The 26,300-nt window shown below is 36.9% G+C and overlaps 1 protein-coding gene across 3 annotated transcripts in view; it reads right to left on the bottom strand.

Annotated features, from left to right (window-relative positions):
• FANCL (FA complementation group L) overlaps window positions 1–6,850 on the bottom strand; it is a 31,210-nt gene extending 24,360 nt beyond the window's left edge. The window contains exon 1 of one of the 3 annotated variants that reach the window (XM_064709751.1): window positions 6,810–6,850. In XM_064709751.1, coding sequence (XP_064565821.1) covers window positions 6,810–6,842 — 33 coding nt within the window. In that variant the 5' untranslated portion in view covers window positions 6,843–6,850. Of the gene's footprint in view, window positions 1–2,615; window positions 2,684–6,809 lie in introns of those variants that run through there. The other 2 variants (XM_064709752.1, XM_064709750.1) reach the window with 2 other exon arrangements.
• Between the last annotated feature and the right edge of the window lie 19,450 nt (window positions 6,851–26,300).

Here is a 26,300-nt window from a genome sequence, read left to right on the forward strand (position 1 = left end):
ACCTTTTCTGTGCACATCCCCACCTTTTCCCACAAATCCCCTGAGTGACAGAATCTCATCCTAATCCCATTTCCATTTAGATGTTACAGGAAAGCATTGTAGACCTTGGAGGCAATAAGTAATCATAATGGAAAGATAATAATATGTTTATGAAATCTGGATTTTAGAATAGTAAATTGAAAAATTACAATAGTATTTCAAGCCACTGAAGGTCAATGCTACTAAGAGCAAAAAGCCATCGATCAAGTGTTCTCAAACTTTTCTAGTTTAGATTATTTTTTGATACAAAGCATCTCTGTTTCAGAGAGCAGCACCTCTCTCCTGAGGTGATTCCTCATCTACCTAGCAGTCACACAATCTGGTGTTATAAACAGGATTTAATAAATTTTCCTACAAACAACTCCTTTAAGCAGACCTAAAAAAAGAGAGAACAACTTCCCAGATCTCTCCAAAGTGCACTATAGACCCCGGTTTAAAAATGCCAGCCCTTATTAATTCCTTATTAAAGGGTAAAAAAGAATATGTTAGAACTCATAACTAAATATACCAAAATAGTACTTTGAATACTGTGTAGTTGTAGGCTTTTAAAATAAAGGTAAATTTGCTTCCTTGTGTCTAAAAGCTACATAGCTGTACATATAGAAAACCACTGAAACTTAACTAAAGTACTAGACAAAAAAAAAACCCAAAACAACAACAAACAACTAAAAAAGAAACAACACTCCAGCCTTGTCCTCAGCTAGTGAAGGAGTTTTCCTCTCTTCAGTTTTCCACTGTTTTAAAGCACACCTCAGACTCACCAAGAGCCATTTCTGGGACTCTCAGAAGTTTTCTGTCAATAAAGCAGCAAACCATGGTTGTTACCTGGAAAGGGTTTTATTGAACTGCTGCTCCCCCTGAAAGGCTCCCTGCTCTCTCAAGGACCCTTGTGCTCTCCCCTTCCCCAGTTCCTGGCATTCCTGGCCCTGCAGCCTCTTCTCCCTCATGCTAGCTCTGGTTCCCAAGCAATGCCTTTGTACAATGGGCCAGTTTGGTCACTGACCAAGAGCTAATGTGGTTTTTTTTTAATTCTTTTTAAAATGGCCTGGTTTGCTGGAGCTGTGACAGAGGCACTAGAGATGACATGAAGAAAGCATCAGGAGGGCACATCCACCAGCCAAACCACCCTTTTTGGAAGCAAGATGTTAGATCAGGCAGTGGAAGAGCACACAGGTGAGAACCACCAGGCTTCCCCTTCTACCACCATCCTCCCAGGCCACAACCTCTTAGTGGCACAGTTTCCACAGACACTTCTTCCTTTGCCTATCCCTGGAGTGACAGGAAAAGGGAGAATGGCTTCAATGTGAGACAGAGGGGGTTTGGATGAGGTGTTAGAAAGAAATTATTCCCTGTGAGGGTTATGAGGCCCAGGCATAGGTTGCCCAGAAAACTGTGGCTGCCCCACCCCTGGAATTGTCCAAGACCAGGCTGGACAAGGCTTGGAACAACCTGAGATAGTGGAAGGGGTGCCTACTCATGACAGGTTTTGGAACTAGATGGTATTTAAGATACCTTCCAACCCATGCATTCTGTAATCCTATTTGCATAGAGTTGTCTTACATTCTACGTTTATTTCTGGCTATTTAAAAACATTTTTCATTGCTAACAGCTCACAAACTCAGGGGCTCTGGACACCTCCCTCATAACACCTCAGTACAAAGCAGTGCAGCTGTTCACAGAAGTGTCCAAGCAGCAAATACCTCTGTTCTGATGAGTTTGAATGCAATTATTCTTCTGTATTTAAAGAACTTTACTATCATATCCAAACCAAGAGCAATGATTGATCTATTAACAGTATAAAATGATTAAGTAAGCATTGGCTATTTTAAAAATGTCTTGGGACTAGAGGGCTCTCAAAGCTCACGTTCATCTTTGTATATATAGGCAAAGTCTTGGCACTCTTTTTGGCAGATGACCCAGCAAAATGACTGATGTATGAACATTAATGCATTCACATAAATTAACTCTGCACATAAAAAACACAGAGCCTTTAAGCCCAATTACATCTTCCCCAATTGTACAAATACTCCCTTTGCAGTCAGTGGCAGCTCAGGAAGATGAGGCCAATCCATATGTTATATTGATTCTAAAGGCACAAGAGTATGCAGTTAATCCCTTTCAAACCTTGCAGAGCACAAGCTCTTGGAGATCTTCCAGGCAGCCAGATGAAAGTTGCCTTTCAGAAGCAGGGGCTGTGTGCTGTTAGAGATTCCAAAACATGCTGGGCCAAAATCTGGCCTTGTTTTACCAGTGTAAAATGGGACTATTTCAGGAGAGTTCAGTATATGTGCACTGATATAAAACTGATCATTATCTTGCAAAAAAAGTGTATAATACTAACATGCTTTCCTCTTAATGGCCAAGAAAAGCAAAGCAAAGATCAACAAATAAAAATGTTTTCTTCCAGCTAGAAGTGTTATAACATCTAAAACATGTCAAGCAGTTTATGATAGTTTTCAGGGTCTGTTGTGATCCTAATAGGTTTTATGTGAAGATAATTCAGATACCAGAGCGATGACTGATGTGTAAATCTTCCCAGGTAAGTAAAAAAGGTAGGTTAAAAATTTCAAACTCACCCATGAATCTCCTGTAGAGATATGGCTTGAAGCATCCAAAGGAGTCATTAGAGATGAGAAACACCTTCCTGTAAAGGTCAAGCACCTTTAGATGCATTCACACTGCACTTCTCTCCATCAGCAGCTACCAAATCTGAGTATTTGGAACTTCTGGTGTTTCACCTGCGTGTTGGCACTGCCTTTTTGTGGGATTTTCTAACTACAATACCCAAAATACAAACCCATCTCTCCAGCATAGCTCGGAATCCAGTGCAGAATCCTCACATTTTACAGCATAGCTGGATCATGCAAGGTTGCATGAGGTTGAAATGAGCCACTTTACAAAATAAATGTATCTGTATGGTGTTGAAGTACATGGTTATGGCTAAGTTACAACCATTTAAAATAAATGTTGTATAGCAAAATAAAACGAAATTCCTATTATCCAAAAGGAGGGAAGTCATTAAGACAGAACTGTATCACCAAGCAGCACTTTCAAGGTTTTTTCAGCACACTTTAGAAAACTTGCATAATAAAAACCAATTTTGAAGCAAAACTAAATATGTTCTTTTAAAAATATCACAGTGAAATAAGCACAAAAACCAAAAAGGACCTAACAAGTCACAGAAAAAACCCAGCCATTATCCACAAATAGCAGTTGATAAATTGGGGCACATCCATTATTTATCTTAGAAACAAAGGAGATAAAATTTTAAATCTAGACAGAACAATAAGTACTATGTGATCAGTGGCTTAAAATTTCATTGTAGATGCACCTTATGAAGAAAGTTGCTATTTGTCTAGATCACTTTGTGAGCCACAAGATGCAACTGCAGGGATTTTGCACTAAGCAAGAAGTTTACATTATAGCACTTTATACCATTTAACTTTATAACAATCTTAAGTTAATGCCTAAGAGGAGCACAGACCATAAGAGTAGAGAATACTGTGCAGAAATTAGAAAGAAAAGAGGAAAATACATAATGTATGATGTAAAAAGAAACAGATAACGAAAATTAAAAGGATTTTACTAGAGGAAAACAATTTCATTTTATTGTAAAGCTCTAAATGAATAAAATAAAGTCTTTGAATGTGAAGATGATTAAAAAGACAAAATCATTAGCTAAAGATATTTACAAGTTTAGACTTTCATTCTGATTGTAATTTTAATTAGCTGGACACTAGGGGGGATGAAAATGAAAGCCTACATCATCTACTTACTCTTTAAATTGCATTCCACCTTAATTTTCTGCTCTTCAGTTCTTAATTTTCTCTATTTTTGTTCTAACTAATCCGGTTATCAGAATAAAGTGATTTTCTCTCAGCCAGGTTTAACATTCAGTATTTGAGTCTGTGAACCAAAAGTTCATCCCACTGCTTCAATTTTTATTCTTTCAATAGCAGTAACTCTCCAGGAAACTTTTTCAGTCTTTTGTCTGTACAGCAGGGTGCTTTATGTACACACGACAGTTATGCAGCTAATAACAAAGGATTCTATTTTAAAAATAATTATGTTCCATTTACACAGTTTCCCATGAAATTTGCTCATAAAATGCAGGATGCACCAAAAGATTAAATGCCATTTTCCTGTTCATTAAAATCGTTTTTCTAAATGTAACCCAGTTACTTGCCTTTTTGTCTTGAAGGAACCACATGTCCAAGCAGCAGTCAGTTTATTCTTAAACAAAAGAACTCATTCCCTTTGGGCTGTCTCTGCAGTGCACAGTTAACTCCCAGATTTGTGCCCTTGTCTCAGACAGACAGACAGCCCTTTCATGAAAAGCTGCACTGAAGCAGATCACACGGCCTTTTCCAGAAAAGCTCTGGAAGCACAAATCCAGAGCTCAGGTGGCTGCTGCAGGTGCACCAGCAAGGCAGTCTAGCACTGAGTGACCATCCCCACTCTCAAGCCTTATCTGTTTGAAGGATTCCCAGCTCCTGCCTTGGCCTGAAGATGCTCTGCTATCAAGCCACATGGAATTCTTCTGGAAGTTGATCTGTAAGACACCCACCTAGTTGAGGAAAGGGTGTAATGGGGCCATCAACACACTGGGGATTTCACCTGCACTGACCATGGAAGGTGTTCTGTAAAAGGGAGCAAAAGCTGCATTGCAGCCCTTAACCTTGCCAGGTTAGCTGGTTTGGGCTAAAAGTAGCTACCCTGCAATTTATGTGTTCTCTTAAAGGTCAGCAGGAGAGTTAATATTATCTCAATACGTCCTTGTTACTTTCTGAATAATTCCATTTAGGAGAAATTCAGTCCTAGAAGATGTTTTATATACCATTCTTATATTAGCTGGGTGAAACCCAGAAAGGATAGTTTGATCTTGACAAGATAAAATTATCTTTTTGTTTCAAGCAATTGATTCACAGGCCTTCTTGCCATGTTTTCTTCTAAAGAACAGTGAGGATTCACTCATGGACTTTTTGTAAGTGAGTGTCCACTTAGAGTATAAACAATCTTCAGCAGAGCCTACAAACAGCTTTTTGTACCTGGGAGTTCTTATTTTAGAGTCATTTTAGTTCAGATCAGCATTGTGCTTTTGAAGTGAATCTCTGATTGTCCTCATGTTCTGTGCTTTGATTCACATCATGATGTGGTATTGAACCACATGAACCAAATTCCTTTTGGATTAAACTCAAGTGGAAAATGCTGAAATGCATCTAATGTACTCCAGCTGCAAATGTCCAGTAAGTCTTTTAAATTCAGTTACAGCTTAAAAAAAAAATTTAAAAAGTGCCATGAATATCACACTCTCATCACAACATATTTTACTTTAAATTCACATTTCCTCCTGCTCTGCTAATGTAGATGGAAGTTTAAGGATAATCTACTTCAAATTCAGCACTTTTCTATTTGCAGTTTTATTTCTCTCTCTTTTATGGAAGTTGATGTTCATCATCTAGTCACTCTCTCCCAACTAATTCTAATAGGTTCAGAACTCTGTCAAGACACAGTTGTCTGTTCCCTGGGCAGAACAGCCAATTGCAAATGTTTTATTTAAAACCAAAGGTCCAATTACAGGACCAATTTATGATCTCAGTCGAGCCAATATAAATCTGATCCAGTTCATTGACTTTAACCTGACTGCAGTAACTTTATTCCAGATTTGCTCATGTGTAATGAAATTGAGTTCAGACAATGGCTCTGATCATTACTTTTTAAAGAATTAACTAGTAATATAAGTTGCAATACAGAGTTCTTCCACCTTTGGAACAAGGCTTCATAATTATCACTTGTGGGTCAAAAGCATACATCCAGTCCAACGCTGCTTTAAGGACCAAAGTGCTTTAAAGATTTTGCTTAAGAAGGCACAAGGTGGGCATGGCAACACATGAGGATTTCAGCAGCATCACCTGAAAATAAGGACAGAATTTTTTTTTTCATTCCGTTATAGAAACATAGTAGTTTTCTGATGCATCATTAAATAACTGGTAGAAACCTGTATACAGTTTGGGTTGGGTTTCTTTAAACACAGAGGAAAAAAATACACTCATTTCTTGGCCACTCTGCAGCATGTGGTTAAAAAACCCAAGCAGGCACATATGGCTTCCATAATACACACTACTGCACAGTCATTTTCCAAATCAGAACTCAAAGTACGTCTTCAAGTTTTAGATGTAGACTCCCCTTCAGATATTTAGCACTTATACCTTCTTTTATCTGTTTTTTCAAGTTATTTAACTTTCTGGAATTTCCTTAACAATCACAGACAACGTAAAGATTTTTATTCAGTTCAGGGGTTTGATTTTAGGGCATTTTTGTTTGGTTGGTTTTTTTTTAAAACTTTATGCAGTGCAGTAGTTTAAATTTCCTTATTTCCTCAGTGGGGGGAAAAAAAAGGCAAAAAGCTTCAAAGACAAGACAAACTCTGCCAAAGGAAGAATACAGCAGTGATACTCTTCTGGGCTTTCCCTATCACTCTAGTATCCTGGTTTCTGTGACAGCTACTTGTGAATTGAATAGAAAGGAATAAATATTCCCCTTTTTAGACTTACAGGCTTAGACTAAGAGGGAATAGAGAAAAACTGCTGACTGCAAGAGTTGTGGACAAATCAGAGAGGGACTAAACACAGGGTTAAACCAGGATTCAGTTGCTCACACCCAAATTATACTACATACCACATACTAGATATAGAATTATAAAATATATACTATAAACACACATGTTGGGGCTAAAAGTGAAAGATTTGATTCTGACAAAATTGTCCTACCTGAGAACCAGAATCAATAAAAAAACCTGGCATAGCTCTATCAACTTATGAGCTTATGCTGGCCCTGGGCTTAAGTCTGTCTTTGAGTGCTTGAAATTAGTTTCAGGTGCAGTAATCACAGAAAGAAAACATGTGCAGGGACATAACTTTTTAAAGAAACAACAAAACTGAAACAGGTTCAGAGAATTATCCATCAAATTACATTTTTAAGAGTGGCTATTAAAATGTTGATGAAAGAATATAAGATGATGAGTCAGGGACACTAAAAGACCAAACACATGGTTCTCCAAGATATTACACTGAGTAGTAAGAATTTCACTTTATAACCCAATGTGATTAAACAGCATACTGCTGAAAATGCAGATGTTATACTGCTACATTAAAAAAAAAAAGTTTTAAAAAGATTTTCCTAATTAAATCATGAAAGATCACAAAGAATATAGGGAGGAACTTTGCTAAGAGTGCAGTCATGTAGAAGGACTAGGATTTAGGGGTGGTCTTTGAAGTTTTCTTTTTCAAACTAGATGGCCTTGAAGCTATTGAAAGCTTGAAAGATTTTTCTGGTGAAATTGTGTAATGTTAGACTTACGTTGTACTACTCAAAAATATGTGTGAGCTGTTTGTAAGAAAGGATTATTTTTAAGGAAAATTGTTTTCAAATTGACCTTGGATTCATATTTCTGAAGCAGCTAAAGCGAAGGCAACATTCCCAGCAGCAAAAATTCCTGCCAGGAATGTAACATTCAAATCTCAGTTAATGTGTTTAAAAATGGCAGTGGTAGTGATAGAGAGAAAAAGCACAATAATTCACCAAGTTTTCAAAACAGAGGTGTTAATATGAAATAAGTTTTCAGCAAGGACAGCAGAATTTATCAAAACATCATTTGTATATGAGATGCTCTTTTTTAAAAGTAATCCTGATTTCTTAGGCATTATACAAGAGACTTTCTTAAATAAAAGAAGTTTGACTATTCTGTACCATTTTTTAGGGTTACAAGCACATGTCAGTAAATATTCAAATAGTCCACAACACAGCTGAGATTGCAAATGATGCTTATTCTTAAAACATTCCAGTACCTGCAAAATTGTGTATCCTGTATTCCAAAGATTTTCCTTCTGCTGTTCAACCTGCTGCCATTATGTATTGCATGAAGGAAGTGCTGAACCATAAGAAGTCATGGATGAATATGTTCAAGTATTCCATGCACACACTCATAACCATTTGTACAGGATCAAGTCTAGCTTTCTGTCACTATTTTCTTCTGTATAACCAAACTTCTCTAGGCTGAGCAAAAAGTGCATTTCTGTTGATTCTAATCTTCTTTCCCCTACAGAAATTCCACATTCTGATTTGGGAGCTGAACTTCCTCACTGCTCAGCAGGTGAGTAGTAATTACTTGATTCCATGCTGTCCATACCCTTCAATGTCTACACCAAGATACTCCTAAAGATCAGATGAGGATGGAATTGTGAAAAATGTTAATTCTTGCAAACCTCTTCTGAAAAGAGCTGAAGGAATAAATTCCTTACAGAGTTAGACTTGCCAGGCTCCTTGGCTGATAGCCCAAACTCAAAGCTCTCTTGCGTTTGGGAGTCTAAATGTGATCCCTTCACCTCCTGTTCTAGGGAACCACTGTAGGTTGTTTGCTTTATTCCTGTCTTTCTCATCTCTAAAGCTCTTGTAAGTTTGTTTGTTGTTCCAGCACAGTGACCATACTATTAACCCAGGCAGAAGTGTCTGAATTAACTCCAAATGATTGAGCCATCTGGAAAAGTTCAGTTTGTATTAAACTCTGAGAGTTAATTGGGTTTTATGTGGCAGAGCTGCTTCAGGAAGCTCACTGGGTCCTATAGCAATGTGATATAGATGTAATGCACCCCTATGCATTAAAGCCTCCATCAGACTCATTAACTGCGCTTTGTACATTCATTTTGGTAGATAAATTTGTTTAATCATATGCATTGCAGTGATCTCTAAGTGTGCTTCTCTTTCCACTGCTCGTAACTTTAGCCAGTGGCATCTCCTCCAAGAAAGAACTTTGGCTTCATCCCCATTACATTTTAATTGCTCACTAATAAATCATGTTTAGTATCTGAGCATCGGGTGGCTGTGAGTTTCTCTGCATATATTTACCACTGTGGCATTTCACACAATTTGCAAAACTATTGCTTCTTCTAATACCATAAACTATTTCTGAATTCCTTACTTATGATCCTTTAGAGATTGCAGGTGTTACGCAGTCTTTCTCCATAGCTTTTGATTCTGGAATATTTTTAAAATGTTTAGTATTGAATTTTGTCTTATTTGAGGGAAACTGATTATTTTTTTTCCTGACATGCATTTCAGTTATTTTTCCAAAGTTTGCTATTTCAGTTTAGAAATTCTTTTTGTTATCAGTGTTATCAATTCACTGCTTTTGCAATATCCAAATTACTTGATACAATAATCTTGTAAAATTTATAGGAAGATATGCACCCTCCAAACAATTACATGGAACCGAAAACATAGCAGATTTTTAAAAAATATTTTATGAGAATATTTGTTTTATATTTATCTAGACTGTATTTATTTAAAATTTCGTTGTAATAGTGTTTTTCTAGTTATTTTAAGAGAAAAACATTGGCAATTATTCTTACAAACTTTCTCTAGATTTTATAAAGAAGGAATGTCATTTTTATGGAAAAATAGACAAATAAGCGAAGAGTATTGTCTTCCTTACAATACTTATAAGGCTCAATTAAAAAACAGACCGTGAATGAAATTGTTTTAGGCCTTCCTTCTGAATGTTCCTTGAGTAGGATATTCACATCTTAATCATTCTGCATTGTCACATGTATGTTTAAAATATCCCTCAATGATCTTTCCATGCCACTAGTTTAAAAAGGAAATATTACTGCTCCAATAAATTTGTGGGGGGGAGATAAATGTTTATTTGACTTTTTTTCCTAACTGCCCAGCAACTTCCAGCAATTTCTGGCTGCAGGGAAATATACAATAGATTTGAATCCTCTAGGTTTATGACATGCAACAGTGTACATGATTTCTCTTTCTTTTCTCTTATTGTTTTACAGTTCTCCTCCCAGGTAAATTTGGGAGTGCTTCAACTGCTCTCAGGGTTGCAAGATTCCTTCCAGCACGAGGAACAAAGGTAAGTTCATATTTTCTACTTTTGTCAAGATCCCATTTACTTATGACACTTTATGATTAGGACAAGTGGATTTTCAATTAGAAAAAGTTCTCTCCCAAACCAATTTCCTGCTCCCATTCAAAAGCAGGGATCAAGGCCATGACAGCCTCTCACTTCTCAGCATGTTCTGACTCACTTGGACCCTCAGCAAAATTCCAGAGCTGATACACATCAAGAAGGCATTTCTTCCATTTTTGAGACAACCCAAACCAGAAACCCCAACCATTTAAACAGAAGCTAATTGCAGAAATTACCCGTGCTCAACACACATCATCCTTAAACACCTGATATTTTAATTCTATGGAAAATTTCAAGAACATTTTTATCATCCTCCCTGCATTACCTCACTTGGATCATTTGTCTTTCAAAGGACTAGTAAACCTTAATTTGCTTTAGCAGCTTTGAATGGATTTTTATTGTTTCTTACCACAGCCTTCAACTCTAGTAATTTGAAAACTAAAAATGAACTGCAAAACTCAACCAATCCTGTATTCTTTTAATATCAATTTCTATATAATTAGCCCCCAAACTGTGTTCAATTACTGACAATTATTTCCATGCACTTTGAGGGACAACACTAATTTCACAGTTAGCAGCATTTAAAAGGAAGGTGATTCAAATACTATATAAAAAGTCCCTGTCTCAAGAGCTACAGAGCATTGTTGCAGACTTTGTGGGATAAAAAGGATTGCACTGGTACAATATCAGAACTCAGATTTTACAAGCCCACACGTGTGTGTGATTCTGTCTGGCAGGTAGTTTGCGTCAGCATTCTTTAAATGCTAACTAGCCTTATTATAATATTGGCTGTGTCCTTTTAAAACCAAAAAAAAGATGGAAAAATCCATAAAAACTGATGCACCAGATAAGAACTAATGATTAATGTGATGTAATCAGGATTTCTCACATTCAGATTTTTTTCTCTTAGGTTATCTTACAGATATTTGAAGCATTTCCCTTATGATTGTTACAAGGTGCCTTCCCTCACATTATAAAACCATGTTTTATGACCTTCAGCCCATTTTGTGTCCCTATCCTATAAGAATACAGGTGGAAGAGATTGGTGATGTCATGATGGTTCTATGGTAATGATGTACAGCTCCTGTTCCAGTGAGGTCACTGGAACTATCAGTCACTCTGTAGGGACAAGTTATTTTTGTTATATCCATGGACCTTGTGACAACTGGAAATTGTATTTATATATGTGCATACTTAAAAGGTTATCAGTAGAGCCCAGAGCATTGACTGGGTACTCTTATTATACAGTAGTAAATATCCAAATAAAGAAATAAATCAAATGACACCTTTCTCAAATGAGAGTTACAAAATGGAGCTAACAAATATTGATAGGCAGCAGTCTTCAGAAGATCTTCTAAATTATCTTGTAAATGCTATGAAGTTTAAGCAGAGGAGACAAGGAAACAGAAGAGTTATTGTCAAAACAGCACACAGACACTTAACAACAAAAATAGCAACCTTTTGTTGGTAAATGACAGCCAATCTTGGCTCTGGTGTATATCTCAAAGATCCGAAGGAAAGTTATATGATAAATAAAATTGTGCACATTGTAAATTCCAAACACGCTGAATAGCTGAAGAATAAAGACCAGTAACTGAATTCATGCAAAGGACAGATAAAAGGTTTTTATGGTTTAAAAGTAAATTTTGGGTAGAATCCTGCAAACACCAAGATATGGGTTGGTTTGTTTTTAAGATTCCATTCTTTATAGAAGTCTCTAATTTCAAGTGAAATGCTGATTTAAACCTTTAGATTTGTGATTTTAAGGTGAATCAAAACCAGCCCACAGTACTAAAGTACTTGCAAGTTTTTTCAGTATTTTTTGTTGGGTTGGTTCAATTTTTTTCCAAAAAGATGAACAATAACTTGCTTCACCTTTATGGCATAGCAATGCCATCATAAGTCACCAGGAAAAGGTCAAAATTTTATACAACCCTAAGAGTCAACTACAGATCACACCAGTGACTACTTGGTTAAACATGAGGGACAAAATGAGAATGTAACAATAAAAGAAAACTCCAAATCATGCTCAGACAGCAGCACTGGAAAAAAAAAGACCTAACTTGGGGGGAAAAGGTGACCAAAATGCAATGGGGTCCCTGAAGGACACAAATAAATGATGACTCAGATGCTGAGTAGGATCTGTCTTTGGGGCCAAAGGGGAACTGTGTGAACCCACTGGGAAAGGTGTGTTAAAATGTAGAATAATCCAAAGCCCAGTCAAGGCTATACATTTTCTTTCTGCTGAGAGATAAAAGGAGGGGGAGGCTTTGGTTAATGATCCCACAGGTGACAGGAGCAGCCTCAGAAGCTTTTGTGGACTAAGGAAAGGTAAGTTTTCTCCAGGATTCCACCACTTGTACAGATGCAGGTCAAGGAAAGGTAAGATTTCTTCAGGATTCCACCATTTCTACAGATACTGCACAAGGAAAGGTAAGATTTTTATAGGATTCTTGCATTTGTACATGTAAAGGATTGAAAATCTCAATGCAGGCAATGACACTGAACAGTCCACAACTTCACAGCAGTAGTTATCCTCTCTAAAGTGAATAATGGCTATGAGAATTAGAGGCAAAAACTATTAATAAAAAACTGCAATATTTCTGGCAAGAACTTGTACACTGTATCAAATAAGAAATAGGCATTTTAAAATTGGGTTGCACTAATCTAGCTAATTGCAACAATGTTTTTAGCATTGTAGATCTAAATAATTATGTGAATAATGTAATTTTAAAAATTAAAAAAATATTTAATGCATTTGCACAAGGGATCACTAAGGATATTTTGTGCCGAGTCATGTAGCCTCTACAGACATTTTAAAATTGAAAAACTGAAACAGCAAAAGATACAATTCAGTTTTCCAAAACTGAGCAAAAGACAAAAGGTCTGGTTAAAACAATGAGGCACAGAATCTTACAGGGAAGACTGAATTGTATTGTAAGTTCACCTGCTTTTGTTTACCTATTGCAGTGATCCTGGTATGTACCAAACAATATGTACAGCAATATCCAGGCACAATATAGTGAGTTAATAATGGAGCTTCAGTCTTAACTGTGAATTCCCTTGCATTACTAGGTATATTGCTGATACAGATAGGGTTTTGTGGCTTAATTCGTGGCAGCACATAGGGTGTCAGCTGGAAATCCATTTTGTCGTTGTAGAACAATATACAGAATATAATAAACCCATTCCCACCTTCCCATTCTTTCCTTACAGTAGGAAGCCAACATTTAGAAACCCATAGCAAACAAACACCTGCTAAGCATAAATCACAAGCACAAACACAGCGCTGGACAAGTTCAGAGAGATACGATGGGAGAAAAATCCACGGAAAATCTTAATAGTCATTAGGAAAATCTAACATTTGTTTCACAAACTGACAGGTGGCTACTGAATCGACTTCAGAACAACCATAAAGAGAGAGCTGGTTATTATGCCAGTAAAACTTAAACAGCAGAGCTTTTTAATAAGCTGCACTCTGTTAGGAGTACACTGAGGGAGCCCAAGCAGGAAAAAGCAATAATCACATCTAGCAATAACAAGAGGATCAACTAATATCCATCATAATTTCTCCCTGTTTTGCTTCTCCCTATTAGTATGAGATATAGTAGAAGTAGAAGCAGCCTAACAAGATACTGAGCAGAACAGGTGCAGAAACTAAAGTGTCTTCCATTTAGAGAGTCAGCATTTTTCTTTGAAAAAACCTCTGTGCACTGTGCAGGTTGGAGCCTGGGTTGCCCATTGCTTATACCCATTGTGTGATGTGTGCACTATTTTATCTCTTCCTGCAGAGTTTGGTTGTGACATACATAACACATGTGCCCATAAAGTTACCCAGAAAGGCACTGAAAAGGTTCAATATATGTCATGGCAAGCATATTTCTTTGTTAATTCCATAAAGACAGTCTGGAGAAGCCAAGTCTCCTACAATTTTTGTGTCCGCAGTGGGGAGAAACCAGCACATTGCATGCTATCATTATCACAGAATTATGGTGCACTATGTAATACTTTCACTCTTGCCAGAGAATGATAGTGGAAATGGCATTGCCCCATTACTAATGCTTAATGTATGACCAATCAGAAGCTGAAAATCATATGACCAGTGGCAGCTTATGCCATCCCATCAGTTCGTAAATTGGATGCAGTTTGTCAGATGGACACAATATCCCTCCACTGTAGGTGGTCTCTGTTTCATTAGGTTTCAGATTGATGGTAGTGAACAATAATCCAAAAGTGTGCAATAGGTACATCAACCTCATTTTTCATTAACAGTGCTTCCCAGACGTATTGGGAGCAGGTACAAAACATAGATTTTGTTTGGCTTACTTTGATCCGTGCAGAGACTATTGGGTATCTGACTTCGCTGTCGGAGGCTTATGGTTTCGGTTAGCAGAACCTGGTACAGCAACTGGATGAGGTGTTTTTGATATAATCTATTCATTTAGGTGTGATGCAGAAATAGTGGGTGGCAAAGCTGCTAATTTTTTTTTTCTAATGAAGTAATGAGCAACCAACAATTTATTTACATACAAGGCACTGCAGTTACTAGGGGACCTTTCTAAATTACAGGGTAGATATAAGAGTGGTAGTGATTTTTTTTTCTTTATTTCCCAAGAGATTAACAGATATGTTGGTGCATTTTTGCAGCTTCTAAAAGAAATTAAAAGACTGAAAGCCTTTGCCAGGGTCACTGAAATGACAAACAAATCCACTAAGGCTGTATCTTACACAGTTTTGACTTATAGGGATGTGTTTTACTTCACAGTGAAATAAAGTAGAATGCAATGTTGTTCAAATAGTGAGTAATTGAAAAGCCATTTTTAAAGCAGAGACTTTGAATCCCTGCAAATGATATAATATTTATAAAGCTGGCAGAAAACTGATTTTAGACTCTGCAGCAGATGAGTAAAAACTGCTATCATCAGGACTGATCAGGTACCACATGCTTTCACTATCTTCAATACAGTTTTCTTCCCAATTTTTATATTAACAAAGTGCATGTTCATTATTAGCAAGTTAAATATACCTAATTAAAAATAAAATCAAAGCCCTAAGTAATATATTATGCAGGAAAAATAATGTTTTAATGTTCAGATAAATGGATTTTATTATGCAGAAGCACATATGCTGTTAATCATGTAGCATCAAGCTATGCAGGTAGTCAAGATAGGCAATATGGTTTACTCTTCGGATGTACCTCTTATCTCAGTGTATGAAAAGTTTCCATCCACAATATTTCATTGTCTCTTTCTAAGAAATGTATCTCTAGGCCCTGAAGATTTAAAGAATCCTCATCATTTGCACAGCACGAACACGAGCTCTGTTCTGTGTGGGGCTGAGGGGGGGAATTCTGTGTGTGCATGTATTTGGCATGAATTTCTATGGAATATATGGACTCTCACATCACGCCACTTTTCCAACAGCATCTCTTATCATTGTTTAAGAATATCTTTTCACTTTCATGCTTTTCTCTAGTTATTTAACATAACTGGGCAACTTTTCTTCTGAAGTTCTAAAACATGTGTCCATTGCCCTGGTTTGCCAGCCTTGAGCAAATCTCTTTAATAGATCACTTTCAAGATGATGATACATTGATATTCAGCTTTAATTAGTGTCATGAAAGAGAAAAAGCCCTTCAAATGTCAATGGCTTGCAAAAGTTGTTGGAGCATCTTCTTAAAGCAAATCTGAAGGCCTGGTCTGCAATAATTTTTTTCTTTCTTTCACATGATCCTATTACAGGAGTTTTTTTGTAAACTGGTGTTATAAACGATTATTTTTAGTTAAGAGAAGCACCAGGAAAGATTAAAAAATGGATATAAAGACATTCTGGTTCTTGATCTTCTTTCTTCTCATCTCAACCTTTAGAAAGTCTTGCTGGAAGAACACAAGGAACAGCGGGAAGGTTTCTAACAGATCTTTGAGACCTCCTTGCAGTCAGATCCCAGGGGAGCTAGAACAGTATACCTCTGTGGTTCAAAAACTCTTTGGGCCAGAAAAAGGGGCCTTTATCTGCTGACATATCAAACATATTCAATCAAATATTGATCTAGAAAATCAGCCACTTTTTCTCTAGCAAAGAAATTAAATTAGTGCTACCTACTGAAGATCTACAAATGGTTCTCCTGAAGATAATGATAGTACCCTAGGCTGTTCCTAGGATCAAAAGTTTTTATGGACACCAAACTGATTTAATATTTTCTGTAATGCATGGAGAAAAAAGGGTGAAAGATCTGCGTGCCAATAGTAATGTGCTGGAGATTATCTCATGTGGCGAGTCCTTGCATCAAGGAGCAAGGTAGGTTTTTCAAATCCATCTCATCTTTGGAATAAAAGAAACAGAATGTAGCCCATTTCACCTTAGACAAAGATTTTCATCACCAGAAATATCTGACACCTCTTAAAGTTGGTGCTGGTAGCACATGCTTCTCTAAGTCATAAACATTTCCTGTTCTATTTCAACATGTCCCTTCTGTTGCTTTGGAAGAAGTGAGAAGTCTCTTCTTCAAACTCTAAACACTAACAGACCATAAAACATGTCTAATGTGCAACAATGGGAGAAACATTTCTTAAAATATATTTCAAGTCCCATTGTCGAAACAATGTCATCATTTGTATTATGAAAAAAGGTAGGCTGTACAGAAGAGCACAAGGGTTTAATGATTTAATTAGTACTTCATTCTATGAATTTACTGGAAAAAATAATGAGGCATTAGTTCCTATTAAAGCATTTCTCACATTCTCACCCACAAAATCATGTCTTCGGGGTTTAACTACACGGAGACAAAGAACTGAGTTGTTACAGGTCAGATCAGTCAATGGTGGATTTATCACCTCTCTCACTTCTTCATGAAGTGCATCCAGTTGATGATGTCTTGAAATTCTGACAGTTTGCATTTATCACTGGACATATATGACTGGACTAAATCTGTGCACAAAGAAGAGGCACTCGGTATACATTTTATAAATATATCAAAGCATCGCAGAGGTTTCGAAAGACTGTCTTCAAATGGAGTTAGTTCAGTGATTTGGAAATTCAAAGCTTCACCAAAGATTCAACCACTCCCATCTGTTGTTTGGTTTGTCTGGTTTTGGATTCATAAGAATTTCACAAGAATTTTTCTGTCAGTATTTTGTATGCAGCAGATAATCCAGCAATGAGGTAGAGACTCCTTGTAAAAGGACTCCTTTGTGTAAAAATATTTCCATTCTTCATATTGAGCTCAAAGAGCTCTACATCTAAATTAACCTCATCTGGTAAATAAAAATTTTCTTTCTGGCTTTCCATATATATCAGGGCATCCTTTTACCCATTTATCTATTAGAACTCATTGAATATGTCATAAAAATATAGATAAATATAAACTGTCTATTCATTTAAGTCTAACCTTTCAAACCTTCAGGAAATTTGAGGATATTAAACAGTCAGAAAGCTGGAAACAAAACCAGAAATTTCATGTCCAACAAACTTCCTGTATCAGTCAAAAAATATTTCATTTAATTTTTGTCATGGATCAATCCAAGTAGGAGCTATAAAAAAGAGGAATAAATGAATTCTCTGTTTTCACCATAGTAGAATTTGACATCAAGTCTGTGATATTCTGCAGCAGGAGTGGTATAGTTTAATATATTTTTTTAATGAACTGGAAAAAGGGATGAGCATTGAGGTGATAAAATTTGCAGGTGACACAAAATTATTCAGGTTAATCAAATCTGGAGAGGGTAATAAGAAACTTCAGAAGAAAATAAACAAGTTAGGTGAATGATCAATCTGATGGCAGATTAAGTTCCATGTTGATATATACAAATTAATGTAATTTACAAGGTTGGGGTTTTTAAAATCTATTTTTACACCTTAGTAAGTTCTAAATTAATTGTATCAAAGGAAAAGGACCTAGAGAGCATTGTCAAGAGTGCAATAAACTCCTCCATTTGGCATGCAGCTATAGTAGAAAATTGTGCTATTCTATTTTGGTACAGGAAGGAAGAATAATACGAAAAAATCTTTAGTGTCATTAAATTGGTTGTCCTCTGCATTTCAAATACCATGTGCAATCCTGGTCACCAGCTGCAAACAGAAGGTTTGCAGAAATAGAAGCAGCTCAGTTCTCTCTGGCAAAAATGCAAAGGATAAAGAGGAAAGACTGGAACTGGCATCACCAGTTTCACAGAAACATGGTAGAAATTATAAAAAGCCATGAAATAATACCTTGATAAGGATAGTTAAGATCTTATCATATGCAAAGAACACTCAGGGAAATTTAAAGCAGAAGACATACTCCTCAAACAATGTAGAGCTTGTTGCAGTGGGATGTTAGTTTGGCCAAAGTAAAAAAGATTGGACATTTATATTAACTCAGAGATCTTAAACTCTTGAGGTAAATTTTTCAGTTTGCTTTTTTTTGCTTTGCAAAGACTGTTCTGCAGGAATTGCTGTTACCTAGTACATTGAGACTCCTTAATTGTAATTTTCCTCGAAGTGTTTCCTCAGGATGATAATTCCTGATTAAGGAATTCATGATTAAGAACATCTGTAGTTAAGATAGAGATGACTAAACTGAGAGTGAGTGATAGAAAGGAGAAGAACTCTTAGGTAAATAGAGCCTAAATGCAGGTAATGGACTTTTAGTATGGGTCAGCTGCGCTTTAATTGTGAGCTAAATATAACAGAATTCAGAGCCTGCAAGCAGTGACACAGGTGGCTAAAGAGCCATCCTTGAGGTAATTCAGCAGCACACCAGCCCTTCTGAAGAACGTTCAGAACATTTCTTTAAGGAGATTTTTCACTGCTCTGTTTAAGGTTGATTGCTATTGAAATGGAATCCACAGGAGCAATTAAGAGTCAGCAGTGCTGCCCTGTAACCAGGGAAGAAGCCCTGTACAGAAGAAGCCACTATACAGAGTGGTGAACATGAGGTTTAATAAATAGAAATTCCAAGGGATTTTCACAGGTTTAGTGGAGTGGTGACATATGTTATCATCTTGCTCACCATAGGCTGGGATATGATTTTACACTGTCATGTCACATCGGCCCATGATAACCAGAAGTCATTTATTTCCTAACAAAATAGTAACTGGATATGACAACCTGTGCTGCCTCATGGTGAGGTTATGGTAGTATTTACTGATAATGTGAAGTATAACTTGTGCCATCCATTATATTTTTCAGTAGAAATTCAGAGCATTTCTAATGTAAAAAGAACATCCCAGCTTTTTTTAGTGTCTTTTCTTTTTGCTTGGTACTATAATAAGAACTTCCATTACTTGCATATAGCTTACACTAAAATTTGTATAGCAGTTCTCAAATTGAGAATTAACATATCTTCAAAGTACAATAAGTAATTAGATCACGCTATGATTATAAAATTCCTCACTATTTAGCTCCATTTTTTGCAGGAGTAAGGTGTCTGTCTGTGTTTCTGCATATCTGTTTGGTCTCTTCTGCTTTTATTTCCCTAGATAAGATACACTGGTTATATTTTAATGCTACAAAATCTAAAATAAGCCCTCCATTGAACTAAGAATGCATAGTTACCATTCTGCTTTTATTTTCCTCAGAAAACATAAATAATTAAACTTGACTTCAAATAAAAAGACGAAGTTAGCCTTCCTACTGTACCACAAACATTTTTCCTTTATGGTTTGTCTAGAGGGATGGTAATCCTGTACTCCTGCTAGAAATTATCACGTAAGAGTTCTCTTCATTTTAGTCCTTTCACAAGGTGGATGCAGTGGATGTCTACGCCACAATTTAAAAGGTTTTTCATCAGGCTTCATTCTTGATTTCTATTGTAAATTCCACAAGCTACAGTAGTTTAATGCAGAAGCGTAGATGTCCATAAAAAGCTGGAGGGAATGGTGTAAGTTATAATGCTGTTATAAAACTGTCCGTGATATTAACACACACTGTATATTAAATACACAAAACTGTTACAATAACTTGAAGGTTGAGACAAACTCATGAAAACAAATAAATTCTTTAGGACAGTAGGCAAAAGGTTGTTCTTTGCAAAAAGATTTAAATACAGTTGTACAGCAGTCCAAATTAAACCCCCCAAATAAAAAGCTTTTTCCGCTCCTCATGAAGTCTATGCACAAAAATACATCCATAAAATAGATTTTCCACGGAGATCACTCCCCTCCATGCAAATTTAGGCACCTGATGTGTACTGGGGGGAAGGCAATATCCCTATAAATGAGCTGAGTGAAAGGACCCTTCACTGAGCAGTTCAGAGCAGAAGCCAGATTCAGGTACTCTCCAGAGGAGCCTGTCTTTCCACATGCATTTTACAGCAAGTTTTGGGATACTGACCTCCTCACCAGGACAATGTTCTCAGCTGTTGTCAAATATCAGGAGGATGAATATTTCCCTTTGGCCTGCCACATTTATACCACTGGCCCTCCCAGTCTGGTAAATCATGTGAAAACAAAACTTTGAAAACTACTAAATATAAAAATGGAGTAAGACACAAATTCATGCTCATACTCTGCTCAGTTACATTATTGTAAATCCAGAATAACTCCTTAGTTTAAAAAACAATTACCCTATGTCACATGAGGTGAGAGTAGGATCTTCTGTGACCATAAGTAAGAATTTCTCTGAAGGGAGCAGCTCAAGACAAACAGACTGGTTATTCCATAAACTAGATGGGGTTTGCAACCCTTGTAAATGTTTTAGTTTCTTTAAGCAGAAACAACCTTGCTATTGAGTGTTAGGTACCATGAAGAACCAAAGAAAGGAAGAAATCCAGTTGGTTCTGTCTTGGTTGGTTAGTTTTTTTCTACATTACACCCCTGTAAGCAATGTAAGCACTTCTCTCCTGTGCTCTGCAGCTCTGGTCATTGCCATCAGGGAAAATGAACTGATCTGCTGTGCTGAGCTGGTTGGTAATGTTAGAGCAGATACCAGTGCAGCACTAAAGGATGTGCAAAACCTCACTGTTTTAACATTGACTTCTCAGGCACACATTACAGGTCTTTAATGTGCAGCACTGAGATAGACTTAGTTCAGGGTAAGACAAAGCACTCAAACTTAATTTACTGAATTATGAATTTTTTTCTCCTCAATTTATAGCATTATCAGCTGCATGTAAGACTATTTTACATGGTAAGGTCTCTCATTTTTTGGCCTAGCATAGTGCCTGGCTTTTAAAACGCCTCCTAAAACCACTCCACGTTCATCTTTTCATGGGTTTTTTGTCTCTTGAAACATGAATAGAGGGAAAGTACAGATGTGCTTAGGCACAATTGCATTAAATGAATTAAAGGTGGCTGCCATTTTAGGTAGTCCCAAGGTCATGAATAGCAAAATATGAAAATTTCATCTTTTTACTGTTGGTCGAAACCTTAATATGTTCCATGACCCTACACTAGATTCAACATATAAAATGAGAGCAGCTTAATAAATCTCTCACTGTAACAAGTACTAGACATTATGAGAAGGAAAACTTAGATCAAGCTTCTCCTTTGAAGTTTTAATGGACACTCCAATTTGATGATAGCAACTCACCTATGCTTGTAATAGGTTTGCAAAGCCTGGAGCAGCTCCAGTCATCTTGGGCTGTAGCTCTGGATGACAATGAACTCAAGCAACTGCAAGATTGGGGCTTATTCAAATAGTCCAGCTCTGGCCTTACCAGGCATGGCAGGCAAACTTTTAAATACTTTTCTCCCTATGAAAGTGTATTTCCAGTTTGAGCTGTTCATAAGAATTTTGTCCTGTAATAAAACTGCAAAACCTTCCAGTCTGAAAAGGATTGATCAGTTTATGCTCCTTTTCTCCACCCTTGTGCAAGCCAGAAGCATGGGAAGAGGGAAGAAGAAAAAAAGAGTGAGAGCACAGCAGGGAAAAGAGAAAGGAAAACTGGATCTTGGAGCTGTGTGTTTCTCACTGCTCTGTGCAACTACATCAGGTCCTACCTGAGAAGTCCACCATTCTAGATGTTTTCTTCTGTGGAGAAAATTCTATATGAAATCAAGGGGTTTTGTTTAAAACAAAACTTAAATGTGAGTTTGCTATTATGACCCAAATCTTGCTAAGATTTATGCAAATATTTACCTCTCTGCCTTGCAACTCTCTTGATTTTGGTGGAACTGCCAACCACGTGTCCAGACAATAATTTGTGTAAGTCTGTCTGATAATGAGCATCTAAAGGTTCAGAATTGAATTCGTTCTCTCTTTGCATAGGAAGGATGAAGCCAAAGGAATTCTGTTTGTCTGGCAGTGTGTGGTGTAACCACAGTGTTACATACCCCGTAGACATGAGTCTCAAGTGATTAAAAGTGCTTTAAAAGGCAGGGAAAAGTCATTCAACATCTGTAAGATTAAAAGAGAAGGCAGCACTGTACATTTTCAAAAATCAATTATGTAATAAGGATGTAGTTTACCATGAGAAAACATAAGGCAATCATTTTAGCAAGGCTGTTCTTCCTGTTAAAACATGGGAGTTTGCTCCTGTCCAGGCACAGATCTCCCTCTCTTATCCCGTGAGTCAAAGACAACTTTGATTTCCTCAATGAGCCTTCCTGGGTGAATGTGACACCACATTATCTTGGCTTATATTTTTCATTCCCAGTTTAACAGTTATAAACACCTTTCAACATCAAATAAGAGCAGCAGGGTAATCCAGATAAAAGAAAATTCTTCAACCCTAACAGCCTGACTCAGATTTATATGCCTGTTTCAAATTTCTGTTCCTCATTCCAAGACTTGCAACATTTCACAAGTACCATATAATGTGCTACTTGATTGGCCTTTCCAAGGATACAATGTGCTGCAACACATTGTTCAGGAGTTTTATAGGTAGGCATCCCCACCACTTCTGGTATTCATTGAAAAAATATATCATGGGCTTCTCTTTCTGTGCTCTACAGTCTTGACGTTTCTTAATATAAGGTTGTCTTCCAAGATGTCAAACTGGTTTTGAATTATTTTATGGTGTTCTCAGTTAAAACACTGTCATGTAAATCAATCACATCCTCAGTTCTCTGTCAGGGAACTGCAATCTTGAAGTACAGCCTTCAAATGGAATCAGTACTGCTACCAGATTTCACTGGAGGAGAGCAACCATCAGTCTGGGATTTACTTGTTACTGTCCCAGGTAAAACCTTTGCCAATAAATTACTGCAAAGGATATGAACATTCCAAGTGAGGTTTCACTTGTTTAACCTTGATCCCAGCTTTGCCACTTATCACTGTTAACCAAGCAAATATCACTATTACTGTCCTGAGCAGCTTCCAACCCCCCCGTGAGGTCTCTTGTAGCTTTTTCTCCCAGCTGAGCTGTTTTCCCTGCAGGTTGTGGAGCTGCATCACATCCAAGCTGTAAGGTGGAAACAGCTTAAGGCATCATTACTGGTTATTTTCTTAATGCTACAAAGTTTCTTTAAGGATTTTATAGAAACTCATGCTTTATAAATTATTTCCTATGTCCCAGAGCTTTAAAGTTTACAGCTGGTAGTTAGACCATAATTTCTTAAACATTTTTTGAAACATCACCCATATGTGTTTCCACATATTGAAACATACCTACAATAACTTAGATTTGAAGTAATTTCTATCAATCTTGTAATATTAGTTAAATATTTATAAATGCACCTCTAAGTGTCACCAATTTATTCTCAGAAGTCAGTCACTGGTGATAAATTACTGGTGAACAATAATGGTGCATTAGAGTAATCCACAGTTTTGGAGACTTCAAAGCTTCAATGCAGTTGTTTCTCCTTCCACAGGCAATATATATGTAATTTTGCTACTTTTCCCCCTTTCAGATTCATAATGTATTTCCTGTTGTCTCTTTCAATGCCCTCAAATCCTGAGGGGGGCAATCTTGTAATTACATGCATTAACTCTATTATATTGTGAACTTGTATGATTCTGCACCCACAGAATGAGGAGCTGCTGTGTTCTTAAATGCCAGCTACTCTTTAACTGTAAAGGCACCTACTATTTTATTGGAACTATTCTTGCTTTATTACTGTAAACAACTTTGATCATAATGATGCCATTTGAAAGAGCTGATCAAGCTGAGAAAAATGACACCACAGTCATAAAGTCACACTAAATTTTGCTATTAACATTTTATAGTGCATATAAGGAAGGCGTTCCAAGTTGCAACTACAGACAAAAGAGAAAATTAATTTTACATAGAAATGTAGATTTAAGCATTAGCAATATACTGGTACAATCATTTGCACCATATTCTTAAGCACAACAGATGACCCTCTCTGTAGATAAGAAAGCTTGCTGGTTGTCACATCTTAGTTGAATCTGTGCTTGCTTTGTGGCAAACAAGAGAATATATTACAGCTCTTATCCCTGCAACAAAGATAGGATGATTCAGTTAGGAGGAAAATATAGAAATGTCATCTAGAACAATTTGAAAAGTTATCAGAAAGAAACCTCATTTTGCAGGAGAGCTCTTGATAGAAAAGAAAGCCTTAGCTGAAGGCTGAAACTTGTTCCAGCAAAACTGATCACCTGATCAATAGGACAAGTTTGCTTTCTGAGATAAATGCGAAGCATGGAGTCTGGAAAACAAAACTGCTGAAGTACTATTCTTTGGCCACAATTGAAAAAATAAAATAGCCTGGCATCTGTACCGGGAAATTTTGTTTAAAATAGTTTCATTTGGGCTTAAAGGTAAAACAAAGGGATTTTGATACAACATATGTTGTGAATTCACCAAGGAACTGCAAGTGTCAGATCCAAACAGTGAAGTAACTGCTAACTGTGCTGTAACACAGAGCAAACTGTAACAGGGTGAAAATAAATGGCAGTTTGTAGGAAAGATAGGCAACTGTTTAAATGTCATTTAATGAAGTTTGATGTGCAGGGCTGGAAGCTGCCTTTCATTAGGGTAATTTTCTTTTCTCCAAACGCATCCTTAAGCAGCAGTAAGTGGGAAGTCCTTGGATGAGGGTATCTTGGTGTTTCTTCATTGCAATAAATGGCAGGGGAAAAGCAATGTCACAGGAGCACTCCTTAGTCCTTGTGGTTTCCAGCTGCAGGAGCAGCCTTTTTTACATCTTTTCAGTTGCCCAAAGCTATGACAGTGATTGCAGTTTCATGCAGTGGGAGCTCTTGTTGGCCTTGTCTTATTGCAGCAGTCTGAACTGGAATTAGGGGGGCAAATATCCAGCAGTAGGAAAGTGAAGTAGAGGAGATCCAGTTCCAGCAACTCTTGGATCTCTCTTTGAAGGGCAAAAAGGGCTGGAAAGGAAAGAGGATGAACTTCCAAAGATCAGCAGGCAATCTGAAAGGAGTCCAGGTTCACAAAGCAGCTTTGGTGGACATCATGGTCTGGAGACAGAACTTGGAAGAGGAATAAAATAATCTCACTTCAACCTCTGACATGGGCTATTTGCCTCACTGGTTTCTGAATACTATACATTTATTTTGTATACTTATTAATATAAACTCTGAGCTTTCAAGTCAAAGGGCTATTTAGGTCTGTGTGTTTTTCTAGGTGCACTGCCTTCACTTGGCAAAGCCAAAGATTCAGCACAAAGTCCGTGCATTTAACATTTAAGAATATCAGAATTTAGGACTATCATTTTATGGACATTTTACTTTTTCCTAATAATGGAGAAACTTCCATTGTAGAAGTGGAATGTAGAAAGTCCACTGTTTTAAGAATAGATTTTTGGTTTTATGCTAAAGCTTGCTAAAGGGAAAAGGTATTTTAAACAAATACCTGGTGAACTATTAAACTTCCTAAGTTACAAAATCTCTCAACCCCAGCTGCTGAAAGTCTCTGACCTAAACCTATTAAGTAAGTCTGCTGAAGAGAGTGTCTACCAGTGCTATACATTAAAAATAGCTTAGGTAAAAGAGTACAAGGTATCTCTGCTAGAAGCGAGACTGCTATCCACTAACATTCATCCAGCAGCACTGATCCTCTGCTGTTTTATAACTTTTTTTTTAATGCAATTTTCTAGATAATTCTGCAATTATCAGTAATTTGGTGATTTGGTTGCTGCATTTTGGAGACATGTATTTTTCTACTGTTACATGCAAATGTTGGTATCTCTGGCTTTGGGATCCTCCTCTCCCTGATAGTTTAAGATTTCTCTATGTATGTAAGCAAGTGAAATAGCTGACAAACAAAACTGTGAAGAGTTTACTATTTATGTGGAGGAAGAATTCTGTGTTTGAACATTGACTAATGGCACACCAAAGAGAACCTAGATAAGAAGGAAAAGAAACAGCAATTTTTGAAATATCAGATATCTTACATAGAGAATAAGAAAAATAAAGCATGGGGGCTGAAAAGAGAGGAAAAGAA

Source organism: Zonotrichia leucophrys, chromosome 3 (assembly GCF_028769735.1).
Source record: "Zonotrichia leucophrys gambelii isolate GWCS_2022_RI chromosome 3, RI_Zleu_2.0, whole genome shotgun sequence".
Lineage (NCBI taxonomy): Eukaryota > Metazoa > Chordata > Aves > Passeriformes > Passerellidae > Zonotrichia > Zonotrichia leucophrys.